At 33.5% G+C, this 13,577-nt stretch overlaps 1 protein-coding gene across 12 annotated transcripts in view; it reads right to left on the bottom strand.

The window, feature by feature from the left end:
• PLEKHA1 (pleckstrin homology domain containing A1) overlaps positions 1–11,924 on the bottom strand; it is a 57,366-nt gene extending 45,442 nt beyond the window's left edge. For 11 of the 12 annotated variants that reach the window (XM_044665642.1, XM_044665641.1, XM_044665644.1 and 8 more), the window contains exons 1-2: positions 11,784–11,924; positions 2,456–2,512 (exon numbers count right to left, since the gene is read on the bottom strand). In XM_044665642.1, coding sequence (XP_044521577.1) covers positions 2,456–2,512; positions 11,784–11,924 — 198 coding nt within the window. The remainder of the gene's footprint in view (positions 1–2,455; positions 2,513–11,783) is intronic. The other variant, XM_044665645.1, reaches the window with a different exon arrangement.
• Between the last annotated feature and the right edge of the window lie 1,653 nt (positions 11,925–13,577).

Genomic DNA, 13,577 nt, shown 5'->3' with positions numbered 1-13,577 from the left:
GATGATAAATTAATGTCTAAAAAGAAAATGTAAATACTACTAGAGTAAAAACTATAAAGCCCAGAGAAGCAATAGAGGGGAAAATGAGTTTAAAGAAAGTTTGGCATTATATGAGTATTGCTATACAACAAAGGAATAAAGACTACAACTGTCTCTAAAGAATTAAAAATTACCATCAGTGGAAAGGTATTTCATGAAAATAAGCAAGATGTCACATATAAACAATGACAAATTTCAAAGGAGTATAGAAGTAAAAGATGTCATCAAGAAACTATATTTTATGAAGAAAAGATATTCAAGTGATGTAGGGAGTTATGAGCAGTGAAGTATATTAGGATACTGTAGATGTCAGGAAAAAGCAAAGAAGGCCACCAGCCCATTAGTTGGATCCTCTCCAACACTCCCCAGTGGTGAATTTATGGGAGAACAAAATTTACATAGGATTCAGGAATGGATAGAGTCTATGTTTGGAAAGAGCTTTCCAAATTTGATGACATCAAATATTCCTTTGGGTACTGTAAGAACTATAATAATAAAATTATATTATAATTAATTATTATTATAATTATGTATTTTAATCTAGTTAGGCTTACATCAAGAACACAATGATGGGTGAATATTAGGAAAATAATCAGAATAATTTCTCATGTTAAAAATAAACAAAAGAAGGTCTAACAAAATATGGTAGTCATTTATGTTAAAAAAAAACACTACACAGGGGCAGCTGGGTAGCTCAGTGGAATGAGAGTCAGGCCTGGAGACAGGAGGTCCTAGGTTCAAACCCGGCCTCAGCCACTTCCCAGCTGTGTGACCCTGGGCAAGTCACTTGACCCCCATTGCCCACCCTTACCACTCTTCCACCTATGAGACAATACACCAAAGTTAAAGGGTTAAAAAAAAAAACACTACAAAGCACAGTAAAAAAGAGAACTTTTCCTTATTTTGACCAAAAGCTAAATAGATTCACTTGTAAATAATAAGTGAACACTAAAAGCTCTAACAGTACCACTAAGAGGTAAAACAAAGGTATTTTCTCTTTTCAACTATTAGTTGACAATTTAAGAAATGCTAGGTATAAAAATAAGAAAGAAATGGAAGGAATAGGCATTGAAGCAGCAAAATTATCCCTATTTGGAGACAATTATCATGTTTTACTAGGAAAATCAAAGAAAAAACTAATCAAGACAAATCAGTAGCTTTATCAAAGTGGTGGAACATATAAGAAATCCATAAAAATTGTCAGTATTTTTGCATATTACCAATAAAAGCTGAGGGGAAAAAATTAGAGAAATTCCATTCAAAATACAAAAGATATAAAATATCTGCAATTGATTAGATGTATGGAATAAATAAAAAACAAGGCAAGGATGACACAAAGATGGAAAATGTGACTGGAAAGATGTTACCCCTCATTATAACCAAAAATTCAGATGAGAATTGTGTTTAAAGATATAATGAGTTGTGTTGTGGACATACTGTGTTTGTCTATAGTACATCCAGTATGAAAGGTCAAATTTAAAGTTGTTAGGAGAGAGACAAGAGGTCTATACATAGAATTGGGAATCAACTATATGGAGAAAACTGAACCAAGTGGGGTTGATAAGATTACCAAGTTATACGCCCATAGATAATAGGAGGAAGAAACTTAATATACATTCAAAAAAGCAATACTTAATCAAAGTTTACAGTTTCATACTTTCTATAATTCTTTGTACATTCAAATGTTCATGTTTGTTGATATTTAAGTTCATAATAAAAAAGATAGTGCAAAATCATAAAGCTGCCTAGTGAATTTCAAAGGATCACAATTCACATCTATATCTTTTGCTGTGTGTTAAGCTGTTGGCTTATTTGCTTCTCTTTACCTACATTCTCTCTTTCTCCCCTAAAGTTCAACTCTTGAAGCAGCTCTCTATTAAGGCAGGGCTGTGGGTGTGTGTGGGTGCACGTATATGTGTAAGTACATAAACAAAATCTCTTATTTAAAAAAATAATTAAGACTAGGGTCACTTGAATCTCAATCTCAATTCTTAAAAGAGATAATGTAAATAAATAGAATTATATTCATCTTGGCAGTAATAAATTTAGTTTTAAAAACTGAAAAGTTCAGAAGTGAAAATGAACAAGCAGGAAAGAAAAAATGTAAGGTGATAATAAAGTAAGGCAAAACTCTTTCTTTATAATATAAAAAGGTCTGTGTTTTTACCAAAGTAAAACATGTAAACATAATTTCAAAAGGTTATATCTAGTGAATAATGGGAATAATTTTAAAATTGATACCCATAAGCAAAACTTAAGACTTACTAAAATTTATGGCAATGAGAAACAACTGAGTTCTTTCTCTTGGATGTTTCTGTATCAGTAAAAAAATGACTATTGTCAATATTATTAAAATAAAAACAAAGGGGTTCCTTCTATTTATCAGACTAGATAAGATATGTACAAAAACAATTACCTTTGAAATGTAGGTGAGTTTAATAGCTCCAACAGGTGGGGATCCAGAAGGAAGATTCTAGGGGACAAAAAAGGTTTATGATTAATATAAAATGTTATAGGTATTAAATTCTGCATGCCACTATTCCACATTTATAACTCTTAAAACTAATAAGGAAGCTAAGATTGAAGATTTTCTAGATATATCAGACAACACTTCAATTATTTTCACATTAGGCCCTAGAGATAATCACTATTATTATGACAATAAAGAACTTTATGCAATTCTAATAAGAAGCCCTTTAGAAGACATTATTAAATTTTTTATCTTAAGTTAGTTCCTTCTTAAATGACTCAAAAAGTTGAAATTTTTTTCTGCAGCATTAATCACCAAATTGTATAGTTATAAATAATGCAACATATTGATAGTAAATGAAATGGGATTAAAAGTTATAAACATACAAGTCAAAATGTTATCTAAAAAATGGCAAAAGTCTATCAATATCCTTTTGTTAGAACAAATGTAAACCTAGGATTTATTTTGGTTTTTATTTGAATGATATAGTGTTATTTTTGAAAATTGACCAATGATATCAATTTTTAGGCAATAAATTGTAATTCATGCTATAAAGACAAGATAGAGAGCTTTGTGATTCAATTCACCTCAACTCAATAACTATATTTTTAGATGTCATGGGGAATTCAACAATAATTAAGAATCTCAATGTACCTGCAGATCTAACCAAGAAGAAAAATATTCAAATAATTATATACAAGTCAGAACATGACTTGTCACAAGAGAGCTTTTGAAAAGGTCTATGGATGCTAAGAAAAAAGAGAAACTATATTCATGAGGAAGAGGGATAAGAATAAGGAAAGGACACATGAAGATACTATATCTGAGGTCAAAACAGGTAAAAATAGAAGGAGGTGAGGAAGGGCATTCCAAGCACAGGAATAGACATGAATGATGGATTGCTTTAAGGTAGGAAATCTAAGGGTTTTTAAAAAGTAATCACTAGTCCAGTGATTGTTCCATACTTGACCTGTTTCTACTCTTTTTCCCTAAGTGTTCTCAAATTTCAAACTTTCAACTTCTGTGTGGCCATAAATTTCATCTTGATAAAGTGTACTTTTACACAACTTTTTATACTTTCTATACAGCTTCTTGAACAATGAGCTTCTGCTTAAGTTTGGCTCAATGTCTAACTATTACTTTAATTTTGTTCCATGTATTATAGCTATTTTTAAAATAAAAGGGGCCTTTAGTTCTTCCTTACAATAATCTACACACTTCTCAAGAGGAACCCACCACTTAAGATCAGTCTCTACTAGAATGCGTTTCTTTTTCTTTTCTTTTCTTTTTTTTTTAAAAAATGCTTACTTTTATGTTAGTATCAAGTCTAATACAAAAAAGTAGCAAGGGAGAGGTAATTGGGATTAAGTGACTTGTCCAGGGTCACACAGCTGGGAAGTATCTCAGTCCACATTTGAACTCAGGTCCCCAGAATGCATGTTTCTATTTATTCAGCAAATATTTGTTAAAAAGCTCATTATGTTCAAGAAAGAAAAAGACACAAACATTTTTACTAACAATGAAGAACCAATAAAATTTCTGAACAATGTTAATTATATGATCATAATCAAGTTTTAAAAATACCAGTCTGGCATTATTAAATATAAATAAAAAACTTGCTTCTTGACATTGCAAGACTTACTTTCTAGAAGGGCAGCTAAGACATGTATACAATTAATTATAATTGAAGGCTGAATATATTAAGAACTGAAAAGAGATCACTTCTGTGTGGCAATAATGATAGAGAGCCATGAGGTGACATTTGAACCAGACCTAGAAGGACAGGAAGAATGTACAGCAGAAATTCTTGAGGAATGTTTTAATAATGACAGTTTCTCAGTATGATAGGCACAAATGATCAATGAAGGAAAGTAGGAGACAACCAGTCTGAAGAGGTGAGTGGTTGTTCAATTCTGGGGGAATTTCAAAGTCAAAGTAGGTCCTTTCGACTTTATTGCCACAGACTATGAGGATCCACTGAAGGGTTCTGAGGAGTAATATGACTGATCATAGCCAAAATCTGGAGAAAAAATAATGACAAAAGAAATAGGTTATGTCAAGAGAAAGAAGCCACAGGGAGGCATACTAGTTAAGAAGATATTCATTTGACTTCCACAGGTGAAAAGAAAAATGGTGATGCCATTAACAGGAAGAGGACCTAGCATGAGGTAAAAGATGAGAAATCTGGATTTAGACACATTGATTTTGAGTTGTCCACATAGTCCACAACTTCCACACAGAGAAATCTAGCAGACACTTGAAAATATGGGATTGGACTATGAGTGAGATGGGAGAACATGGATATAGAATAATGGATTTGGGGCTGAAAAGTACCTTAAAAATCATTTAATCCACCCCAATAATTTTGCAGAAGGAAAAATTGAGACCTTCAGTGATATGAATTGTCCAAAACCACAATTCAAATATTAGTTTGAATTCAAGTTAGTATCCTTCCTAGAAGAGATTAAAAGAGATGAAGGAATGTCTCTGAATGCATCATTTTATCAGAGGCAATGAAATGTTTGTTTCTTTAAAAACTAGAAGAGTTCAACTTAGTATATGAAAAATCAATAAGAAAAAGGATCTTAAAAGGCAGAAGCAAAATCCTGACCTATCACGATGCTGATGGGTAAGAAAGTATCACACAAAGGAGAAATGGTAGAAGGATCTTTGAAGTTGAAGTTAAAATAAATATTTGATTCTCTTCCCAAAGACCGACCAGGATGCTCTGAAGAGGAAGTTGCTGCTTGTACTCTAAAGGATAAAGTAGCCTCTCTGGTACTCTCAGGCAAGAGATTATCTAGTCAGGATAGGGAAGGAGACAAATAAACTGTTTGGTGAGTCAATGAAGATTGCTGAGGCAGCTTAACAATAAAGATAGAGGCCTGCTGTCTTCCTGGAATAAGTATCCAAGACCCAGCAGAGAACCTCCTGAGCACTGTCAAAATAGAGAGCATTGATATTAAGGGTGTCAGACAAGTTCAGATTGATGATTTACAAGAACATGAATCCTCTTCCAGAAGGACTCAGGAAGCACTGCTAAAAGTAACAAGGTTTCAGGCAAGACACTCCAGAGCTAAAGAGTGTAGGCAGGCTGAAGTTTTGTTTCCAAGCTGCCAAATGCAAAGAATTCAGGAAAGAAAAGCAGATTTGGGAAGTGAATGGGTAATTAATAAGATAGTATCTAAGGTTGATGAAGGAAGCTATGGACAATGAAGAAAAGTTTAATTTGGATTTTGGGGTTTTTTTGAAGTTCTATTGGGAGGCAAGCAGGTGGCTCAGTGAGCAGAGCACCAGGTCTGGAGTCAGGAGGACCTGAACTCAAATCTGGTCTCAAATACTCTCTAGTTGTGTGACCTTGTGCAAGTCATTTAACTCCCACTGCCTAGCACTTACTTCTCTTCTGCCTCAGAACTGATATGTAGTGCTAATTCTAAGACAGAAAGTCAGAGTTTAAAAAAAAAAAGTTACAACAGATAAAAAAATCTGAGATGTTCAATTCATAGGTTAGCAGACTCATAAATTTAGAAAGAAGCTAAAGAAGACTTTAAAAGTAATTTAGTTCTACTCCCTCATTTTACAGATGAACAAACTTAGGCCCAGAGGTCAAACTACTTTTCCAAGATCAAATAGGTAGTAAAAGATAGAATTTGAACCCAGATCCATTGACTTCAAATAGTGTTCTTTCTGCTACACAAGGCTGTCTCAATAATTCCAATTGAAATTCTGTTTTCTCTGCTAAGGAGATTGAAAAGAACAGGATAAATACAGCTAATAAAAGCAGTTAATATTCAAAATAAGTAGAGATAAGAGAGCATTTAGCAACTCTTGAAGAATTCCAGTCACCTGGCCCAAACAAACTACATCTCTGGATCCTGAAATAATTGGTGGATAGGCAGTTAAAGTAATCCAGTTAAGCTGACTAATTATTTGCCAGATTTCCCTAATGTAACTTTAAAAGAAACATTGATCCTTTATTTCTTTCATTATTTTTTTCTAGTATGTGTGATATATGTCTTCTTCCTCAAAAAATGGAAATATGATTGCCTGACGGCATCATCAAGGACAGATCATGCCAGGCTAACCTTATTTATGACTACACAGCAGTAAGATCAAGATCTGGGAGTTATAATGGATCACAAGCTCAATGAGATCCAGAAGTATGACAGAGCAGCCAGGAAAGTTAAAGCCATCTTAAGTTATATTAAGAGACATGTAGCTTCCATGACATGACGTGGCATTAAGCCCAATACAGTCTGCTCTTGTTAGACAGACTACATCTAGAGATTTGTGTGTTCAGTTCTAAGTGCCATACTTTAGGAATAACAGTGATAAGCTGGAGAGCATCCAGAGGAGAGCAACCAAAATAATAAAGAACTTTGAGTCCATGCTGTAAGAGGTTTGTTAGGGTTGTTCAAGTATTTAAAGGGCTGTCATGGGCAAGAATTAGACTTGTTCTTGGTTTTAGAGAATTAATGGATAAAATTTTAAAAGATGAAAATTTCAACTTGATGTAAGGAAAAATTGCCTAAAAATTAGAGCTACAAGTTTCCTTGGGAGGTAAGAGGGTCATCCTCATAGAATATTCAGGTTGGCTGGAAAGATAGAGGATTCTTCTTCAGGTATAGGAAGGATAAAACGGCCAATGAGCAGAAGTTAGAAAACATAAATTTATAGTCAAAATATACAATTCAGCTACTTGAGCCGTAGTTTTGTAACTTTTTGTCAGTTTCTAAACACACAAAATGGGTGATGTGAATTATCCAGAGTTGAGAATTAGAAAAGTGGGATTGATAGCTCAAAGAATCTTCTTATATTAATCAAAACAGAAATCAATCAGTTTGGTCTCACAGCAGTTTGGGGTTGGTACAAACTTCGACGTCTAAGATATCTGGCACAATAGAAAAGCTGTTAATTAAATGGAATTCTACAGCATTACATACTTTAACTACGTCATTTGCCCTGGGATTAACATGAGTGTTAAAACTAAGAAGGAACCTTAAAAATAACCTAATCCACCTGCTATGCCCCCTTCCACCATCTCCCACTTCCCACACACACTTTGCAGATGAGGAAAACAAGAGTCCCTAGGAGTGTAAGCAACTACTTAAAAGACATGAATGTAGTAAGCAGGAGAGCTAGGACCTGAACATAGATTCTCTGACTATAAATCCAGTGTTCTATTTATTGTATTACATTTTCTCAAAGTCTCAAATTACTCATTTGTAAAATAGGGATGCTATTACTTAAAGATCAAATGAAAAAGGAAAAAGAGAGCTTTGTAAAGTGTACTATTTACAGAATGTCAACTATTATTACTTCTCAAAAGTATATTTATTCATCAGTGAAAATACTTATTTTTATTTCTTACCTTGTCTATTTTTATCGTAGCTTTCATTCCTATTTACAGTAACATTTAAATGAGCTACTTTTAAAATAAAGACTATAAACATATTTCAAATATAAACTAAATTATCATATTTTATTCCCTTTAAATATATGATTTACTATGTCTCAAGGTCAAAGATATTTATCTTGTTCCTCCCACCCACCCTCTGCCTTTCATTCCTAGAATACTTACTAAAATATTAAAATGTCTGAGATCAAACCACAAGCAAAATGATTTTTCCAGATGTTGGTTACTTTTCAATACCAAAATGTTTAGCTTTTAAATCTCTCAGAGGCTGAATGGTCATACTGAATGGTACCCTAAGCTTCTGTGTGTGAGAAGTGAAAAACCACAGAATGCCATGAAGAATCACTATTAGATTAAATAGTCGAATTGTGTTTGGGGAAGTGTAAGCTGCTAGGAGATAAAGCTAATGTTTTTTTAAAAACTAGTTCCTATATAGTTACTATATTTATTGTTAAGTTTAAATAGAAAGATTTCTGTTTAAAACTGATTATAGAAAAGAAAATAATAAACCAGTATACTAAAACAAGCCATGCCCCATATAGCAAGCCAAGTTTCTACTACCTTTTGTCAAAATTATATTTTTTCAAATCCCTACATTTTCAAATTCAGCTACTATAAATTTTTCCAACTGTCCCTAAATGCTAACGAAATCATAAATCTTAGCAAAATCCTAAAAGAAATTTAGCAGTGTCACTAGGAAACAGTATGGATTTGTTAAGAAAAAGTTTTGTGAAACTAAATTCATTTAGACTGATATATCAGAAGAACACTATTAACAATATATAACAGCTTTCAGCAAGGCATCTGACAAAATCTCTTCATAATATACTTACAGACAAGAAGCAGAAATGTTGCTTAAAGTACAACAATTAGTCAACTGAAAAACTATGCCCAAAGAATGTTGTTGATTACAACAATTTCAACCCAAAAAAATTCTCTAGTGTTATATTCCCGGTTCTCTCTCTATGCTTAGATTTGTCCTTTTCAATGTTTCTTTCAACAGCTTTGAAGAAAACATATAAGCCGATTTTTTACTAAATCTCTAAGTGGCAAAATACCATAGAGGGCAAGCTTCCTGAAAGCAGAGACTGTTGTGTATGTTTTTATATCCCCACTACTTAACAGGGCTTTGCACATGGCAAGCACTTAAAAAACATTTATTGGGGGGCAGCTGGATGGCTTAGTGGATTGAGAGCCAGGCGCTGAGACAGGAGGTCCTAGGTTCAAATCCCACCTCAGACACTTCCCAGCTGTGTGACCCTGGGCAAGTCACTTAACCCCCATTGCCTAGCCCTATAACAAATAAAAAAATTAATACAGAAGGATATATATAAAAGATATTAGGGCTTAAAAATTAAAAAAAAATTGAAAAAAAAACATTTATTGAACTACATGAACTGAACTACTGTATGACAGAAGATTTAGCTTTTGAAAGGGTAGACTTGCAGGCTGAAACAAAATAAAATTTAACGAGGATAAATTTAAGTCATGCATTTAGATTCAAGAAGTCAAGAGCACAAGCAGGATTAGGGGCACTTGAGGTAATAGTAGTGCACATAAAAGAGATAAAGGTTTTAGGCAACTATATAAGAACCAAAAGGGGGATATAGATGCCTCCAAATTTTAGGCTATACAGACTTTCTACAAAAACTCAGAGTTCAGAATAAAGAACTAATAGTTGACTGAACTTCTGAATCAATCTAGCACAAGCAGGATTAGGGGCACTTGACGTAATAGTAGTGCACATAAAAGAGATAAAGGTTTTAGGCAACTATATAAGAACCAAAAGGGGGATATAGATGCCTCCAAATTTTAGACTATACAGACTTTCTACAAAAACTCAGAGTTCAGAATAAAGAACTAATAGTTGACTGAACTTCTGAATCAATCTAAAACTATATATCACATATTCCATTAAGTTCTAGGCACCAAACATGAAAATGGACACTGAGAACAAAATTTTATCAAGAGGCAGGAAGGTCTGGAGAGCATATTGTAAGAAGCTGAAGGAATTGAGAATATTTAGTATAGAAAACAAAAGATTTGGTCTTCAAATGTTTTAGAGACTTTATACTGAAAAGGATTATGTTTACTCTTGGGAGAGCCTTTGAACAAAACAAAGAATGACAGTAGGAAGCTCCAGAGAAGTAGATTTCTAACAATCAAAGACCTCCCTAAACTGGAATGTGCTGCCTCTTGAAACAATAAGCCTTCCTATAACTGAAGTGTTCAACCACAAGCTAGATAACTGTCAGAGAAGACACATAAAGGACAACTGTATTGAGCTTGTAGATCAGATAATCTTTAGGGTTCCTTCCAAACCTAAAGAATCTGTGAAAACATTTCCCCACTTGTGTTTATTTAGTTATACATTTTCTGAAGGAACAGGAGAGAACAGAAAAAAAAAAAGATTCAAAAGATCTGGTTATACCACCTTATTAATCTACCACTACCTGGAAGTAGAGTATTAGACAAACTCCAAGAGTCTAAGTTAAGGCTCATTATTTCACTTATGCATTGAAAGATGGAAGGTATGTTCTTCTGGGCTAGGCTTAGTTATTACAATTATACAGCACATAGCATCATTTAAAGACTAAATTTGACTAGCATTGAAATAATTTAGGTAAATTTTGTAATATTAATCTGTAAGCTAAACACTTGAAATGAAAAGTCTGGAGCTGGATCTCATCCAGCTCTAAAATTCTATGATTTCAAGTGTTTAGCTTACAGATTAATATTACAAAATTTACTATGTGCTGTGTAATCGTAATAACTAAGCCTAGGCCTGATGAACATACCTTCCATCTTTCAATGCATAAGTGGAATAATGAGTGGTGCATACACCACTGGACAGGATTAGTGTGCAGGTTGTTTTTGCTAAACTTTTCTTCTCTCTTTTTAAGTCTTTCAAAAGGAAGTATTTACTTGTTTGGAGAAATAAGAGGAATATAATAAAAAAATGAACATGAAAAAATAAAAGGCATCAATAAAATATTTTAATATTAATGAAAGTATGTAAGCACTGAGATATAAGTTGTTGATTTGTGAATAAATTAAAACAGTTTTATAAGATCACTATAAATGTTACATAATGCTTGCAAACCAGTAACATCTAAAAGACAAAAAAGTCTTAAATAATCATCCTTGTATTTAAACATACTGAAACGAAATATTAATGTAATACTAATGCAAAGAAAGAAAAAATGAAAATAAGAAACTGAATAGAACACAATAGACAAAACACTTTAAGTGAGATCAAGAAGACTCAAGTTTGAATCCTACTTCAAACATTTACTAGTTACTTAACTTGAACTCTAAACCTCAATTTACTCATCTGTAATATAAGGATAATAATAGCACCTATCTCACAGGATTGTTGTGAGAAACAAATGAGATAGCATACATAAAAGTACTTGCAAACCTTAAGGAGTCATATAAAAGTTAGCTTTTATTATTATTATAATATCTGATTAGACAGTCACTACTTTAGAGACCTGTGATTTTGGCAAAGAAAGCACCCTATTCACTGTCAAACACACAACCCTTTTAATGATTTTATAAGTAAATCTTTTGTGAATTTCTGTACCCCAAAATTTTATAATTCATCAGTCAAAACTGGTGAACAGACTCTCTGAACTTTGCCAAGCCAGGCCTTAGATGACAGATATTCAGTCTGTCCCAGGAGAACCTAGGGCCCCTTATTATATATAGCCTTCCAAAATTCAGAGTCATAATTTTTACAAGGAGGCATCATAATATGGTTATGTAGTGGTAAGGAGAATTAATGGAAACATATTGCATTAGTCTGAGGGTGTTAATGTTTATCTGCCAGTTATTTTAAAAGGCTCTTTTACAGACCTGTGGATTATCCATGTACCAGACCAGACTATCTTCTCTGGTATCCAGGATGAAGTATCTGCGCAGAAATTTCCCACTATTCTCATTTTCTTCAATGTCTAGAAAACCACAAATTCGATTCTGACGATCCACATAAGGCATTTCTGAGCTTGTACATTACACTGAAAAATAAAAAAAAAACAAAACAAAACAAAAATAAGCTTCCTACAAAAAAGGTCAAAAACAAAACTATTAAAGTTTTTCTTCTATGGACTCATAAACAATACATTGAAGAAATGTTTTGTTCAACAGATCAAATGTTTGATGATTATAAAAACATCATAATTCTTAACCTTTGATGTGTAACCAGACCTCCAAACCTACACACCTGTAAGAAGAAAAATGAATTCTTCCCATAGTGGTAAACTATTAAATAGTTTAGATGTTTATTTTCAGGGCTAAACAACAAACACTAAGTCACTCATGCAGTATGCTACTGTATTTATTTATATTTATGCCTATATCATAGATATCACCTAGACATATGAGAAAGGCAATGTACCAATTGAGATAGAAAGTGGGCTTATGGGTCATTTTTCTTTAAACCCTTATCTTCTGTCTTAGAATCAATACAGTGTATTGGTTCCAAGGCACAAGAATGCTAAGGACTAGGCAAAGGGGATTAAAATTGCCCAAGGTCACACAGCTAAAAAGTCTAATTTGAACCCAGGACCTCCGCTCTGTAGGTCTGGCTCTCAATCCACTGTACCACCAAGATGCCCCCTTTGAAGTCATTTTTGACACTTACTCAGTGCCTGGCACATAGTGGGCCCTTAAGTTTACTGACTGTGTAGACCTGGAGAATTGTTAGTGCCCCTTAACAACTCCCTAAGACTACACATTGAAGAAAAGTTTGGACCACCATACATATATATTGACTGGGATTCATGAAAAACTGAGTTTGAGGCTTTTCTCTACCACTGAATTCTTTTATCTTTGATCAAGTCTCAATCTTTTTTTTGCTCTAAATATCTTCCTCTCTAAACTGTGTTGGACTAAATGATTTTTTAGGTTGCCTTTCTGCACTAAATCCTATGATTTTATGATTCATGTTAAGTTTTAAATACTAACATGCTTGAATGCTGTTTGTGTAACCAAGAGACAGCATGGCAGAGAAGGGAGGACACCAAATGAGGGCACAGAACCTAGGTTGTGGGACTCTAGGCAAGAGGTTTCATCTCTCAGTGCCCCTGACAACTCACTAAGCTTGTGCTACTAAACAGATACTAAGTGGCACTGGCAGAGGAAGTTTCAATGAAGTTGTAACTAGGTTGTTTATTTTTTTTAAGTATCTGAAAATTATAATAGAATATATACAACAAAGAGGCATTTGATGGTATATTCAAAATCAAACTTAACCCAAAAATCTGGTTCACAAATCTGCCATGAATCAACTGAGACGTAGAAACAGAGTTCAAGATGTCTCCAAGAGAAATGGGGAAGCAATTTATTTTAGCCCTAGTCCAATTAGCCTGAGTCTATCTAATCTATTTGACTTCCAACAAAAGTAACGTGTAAGTCTAGCAGAAATAGTTTCTAATATCATGAAGCCACCAGCAGAAATTTACTTGAGAACTGGAAACTGAGAAAAAAACAGTCTCTTTTGAAGTGAATTATAAAGTACTTTATGGATTAAAGTGAGAGGCAAAATGATAGGTCTTCCAATAGAGTGATAACTATATTTGATAGCACAAAATGCTCTGAACGGCCCTCAAGAGTCATTCTATTAGAATGCAGGTTCTGAGGTTGAAAAAA

Source organism: Gracilinanus agilis, chromosome 2, assembly GCF_016433145.1.
Source record: "Gracilinanus agilis isolate LMUSP501 chromosome 2, AgileGrace, whole genome shotgun sequence".
Classification (NCBI taxonomy): Eukaryota; Metazoa; Chordata; class Mammalia; order Didelphimorphia; family Didelphidae; genus Gracilinanus; species Gracilinanus agilis.
Note: the sequence above shows the minus strand (reverse complement) of the source record. Positions and strands in the feature narration are given on the sequence as shown.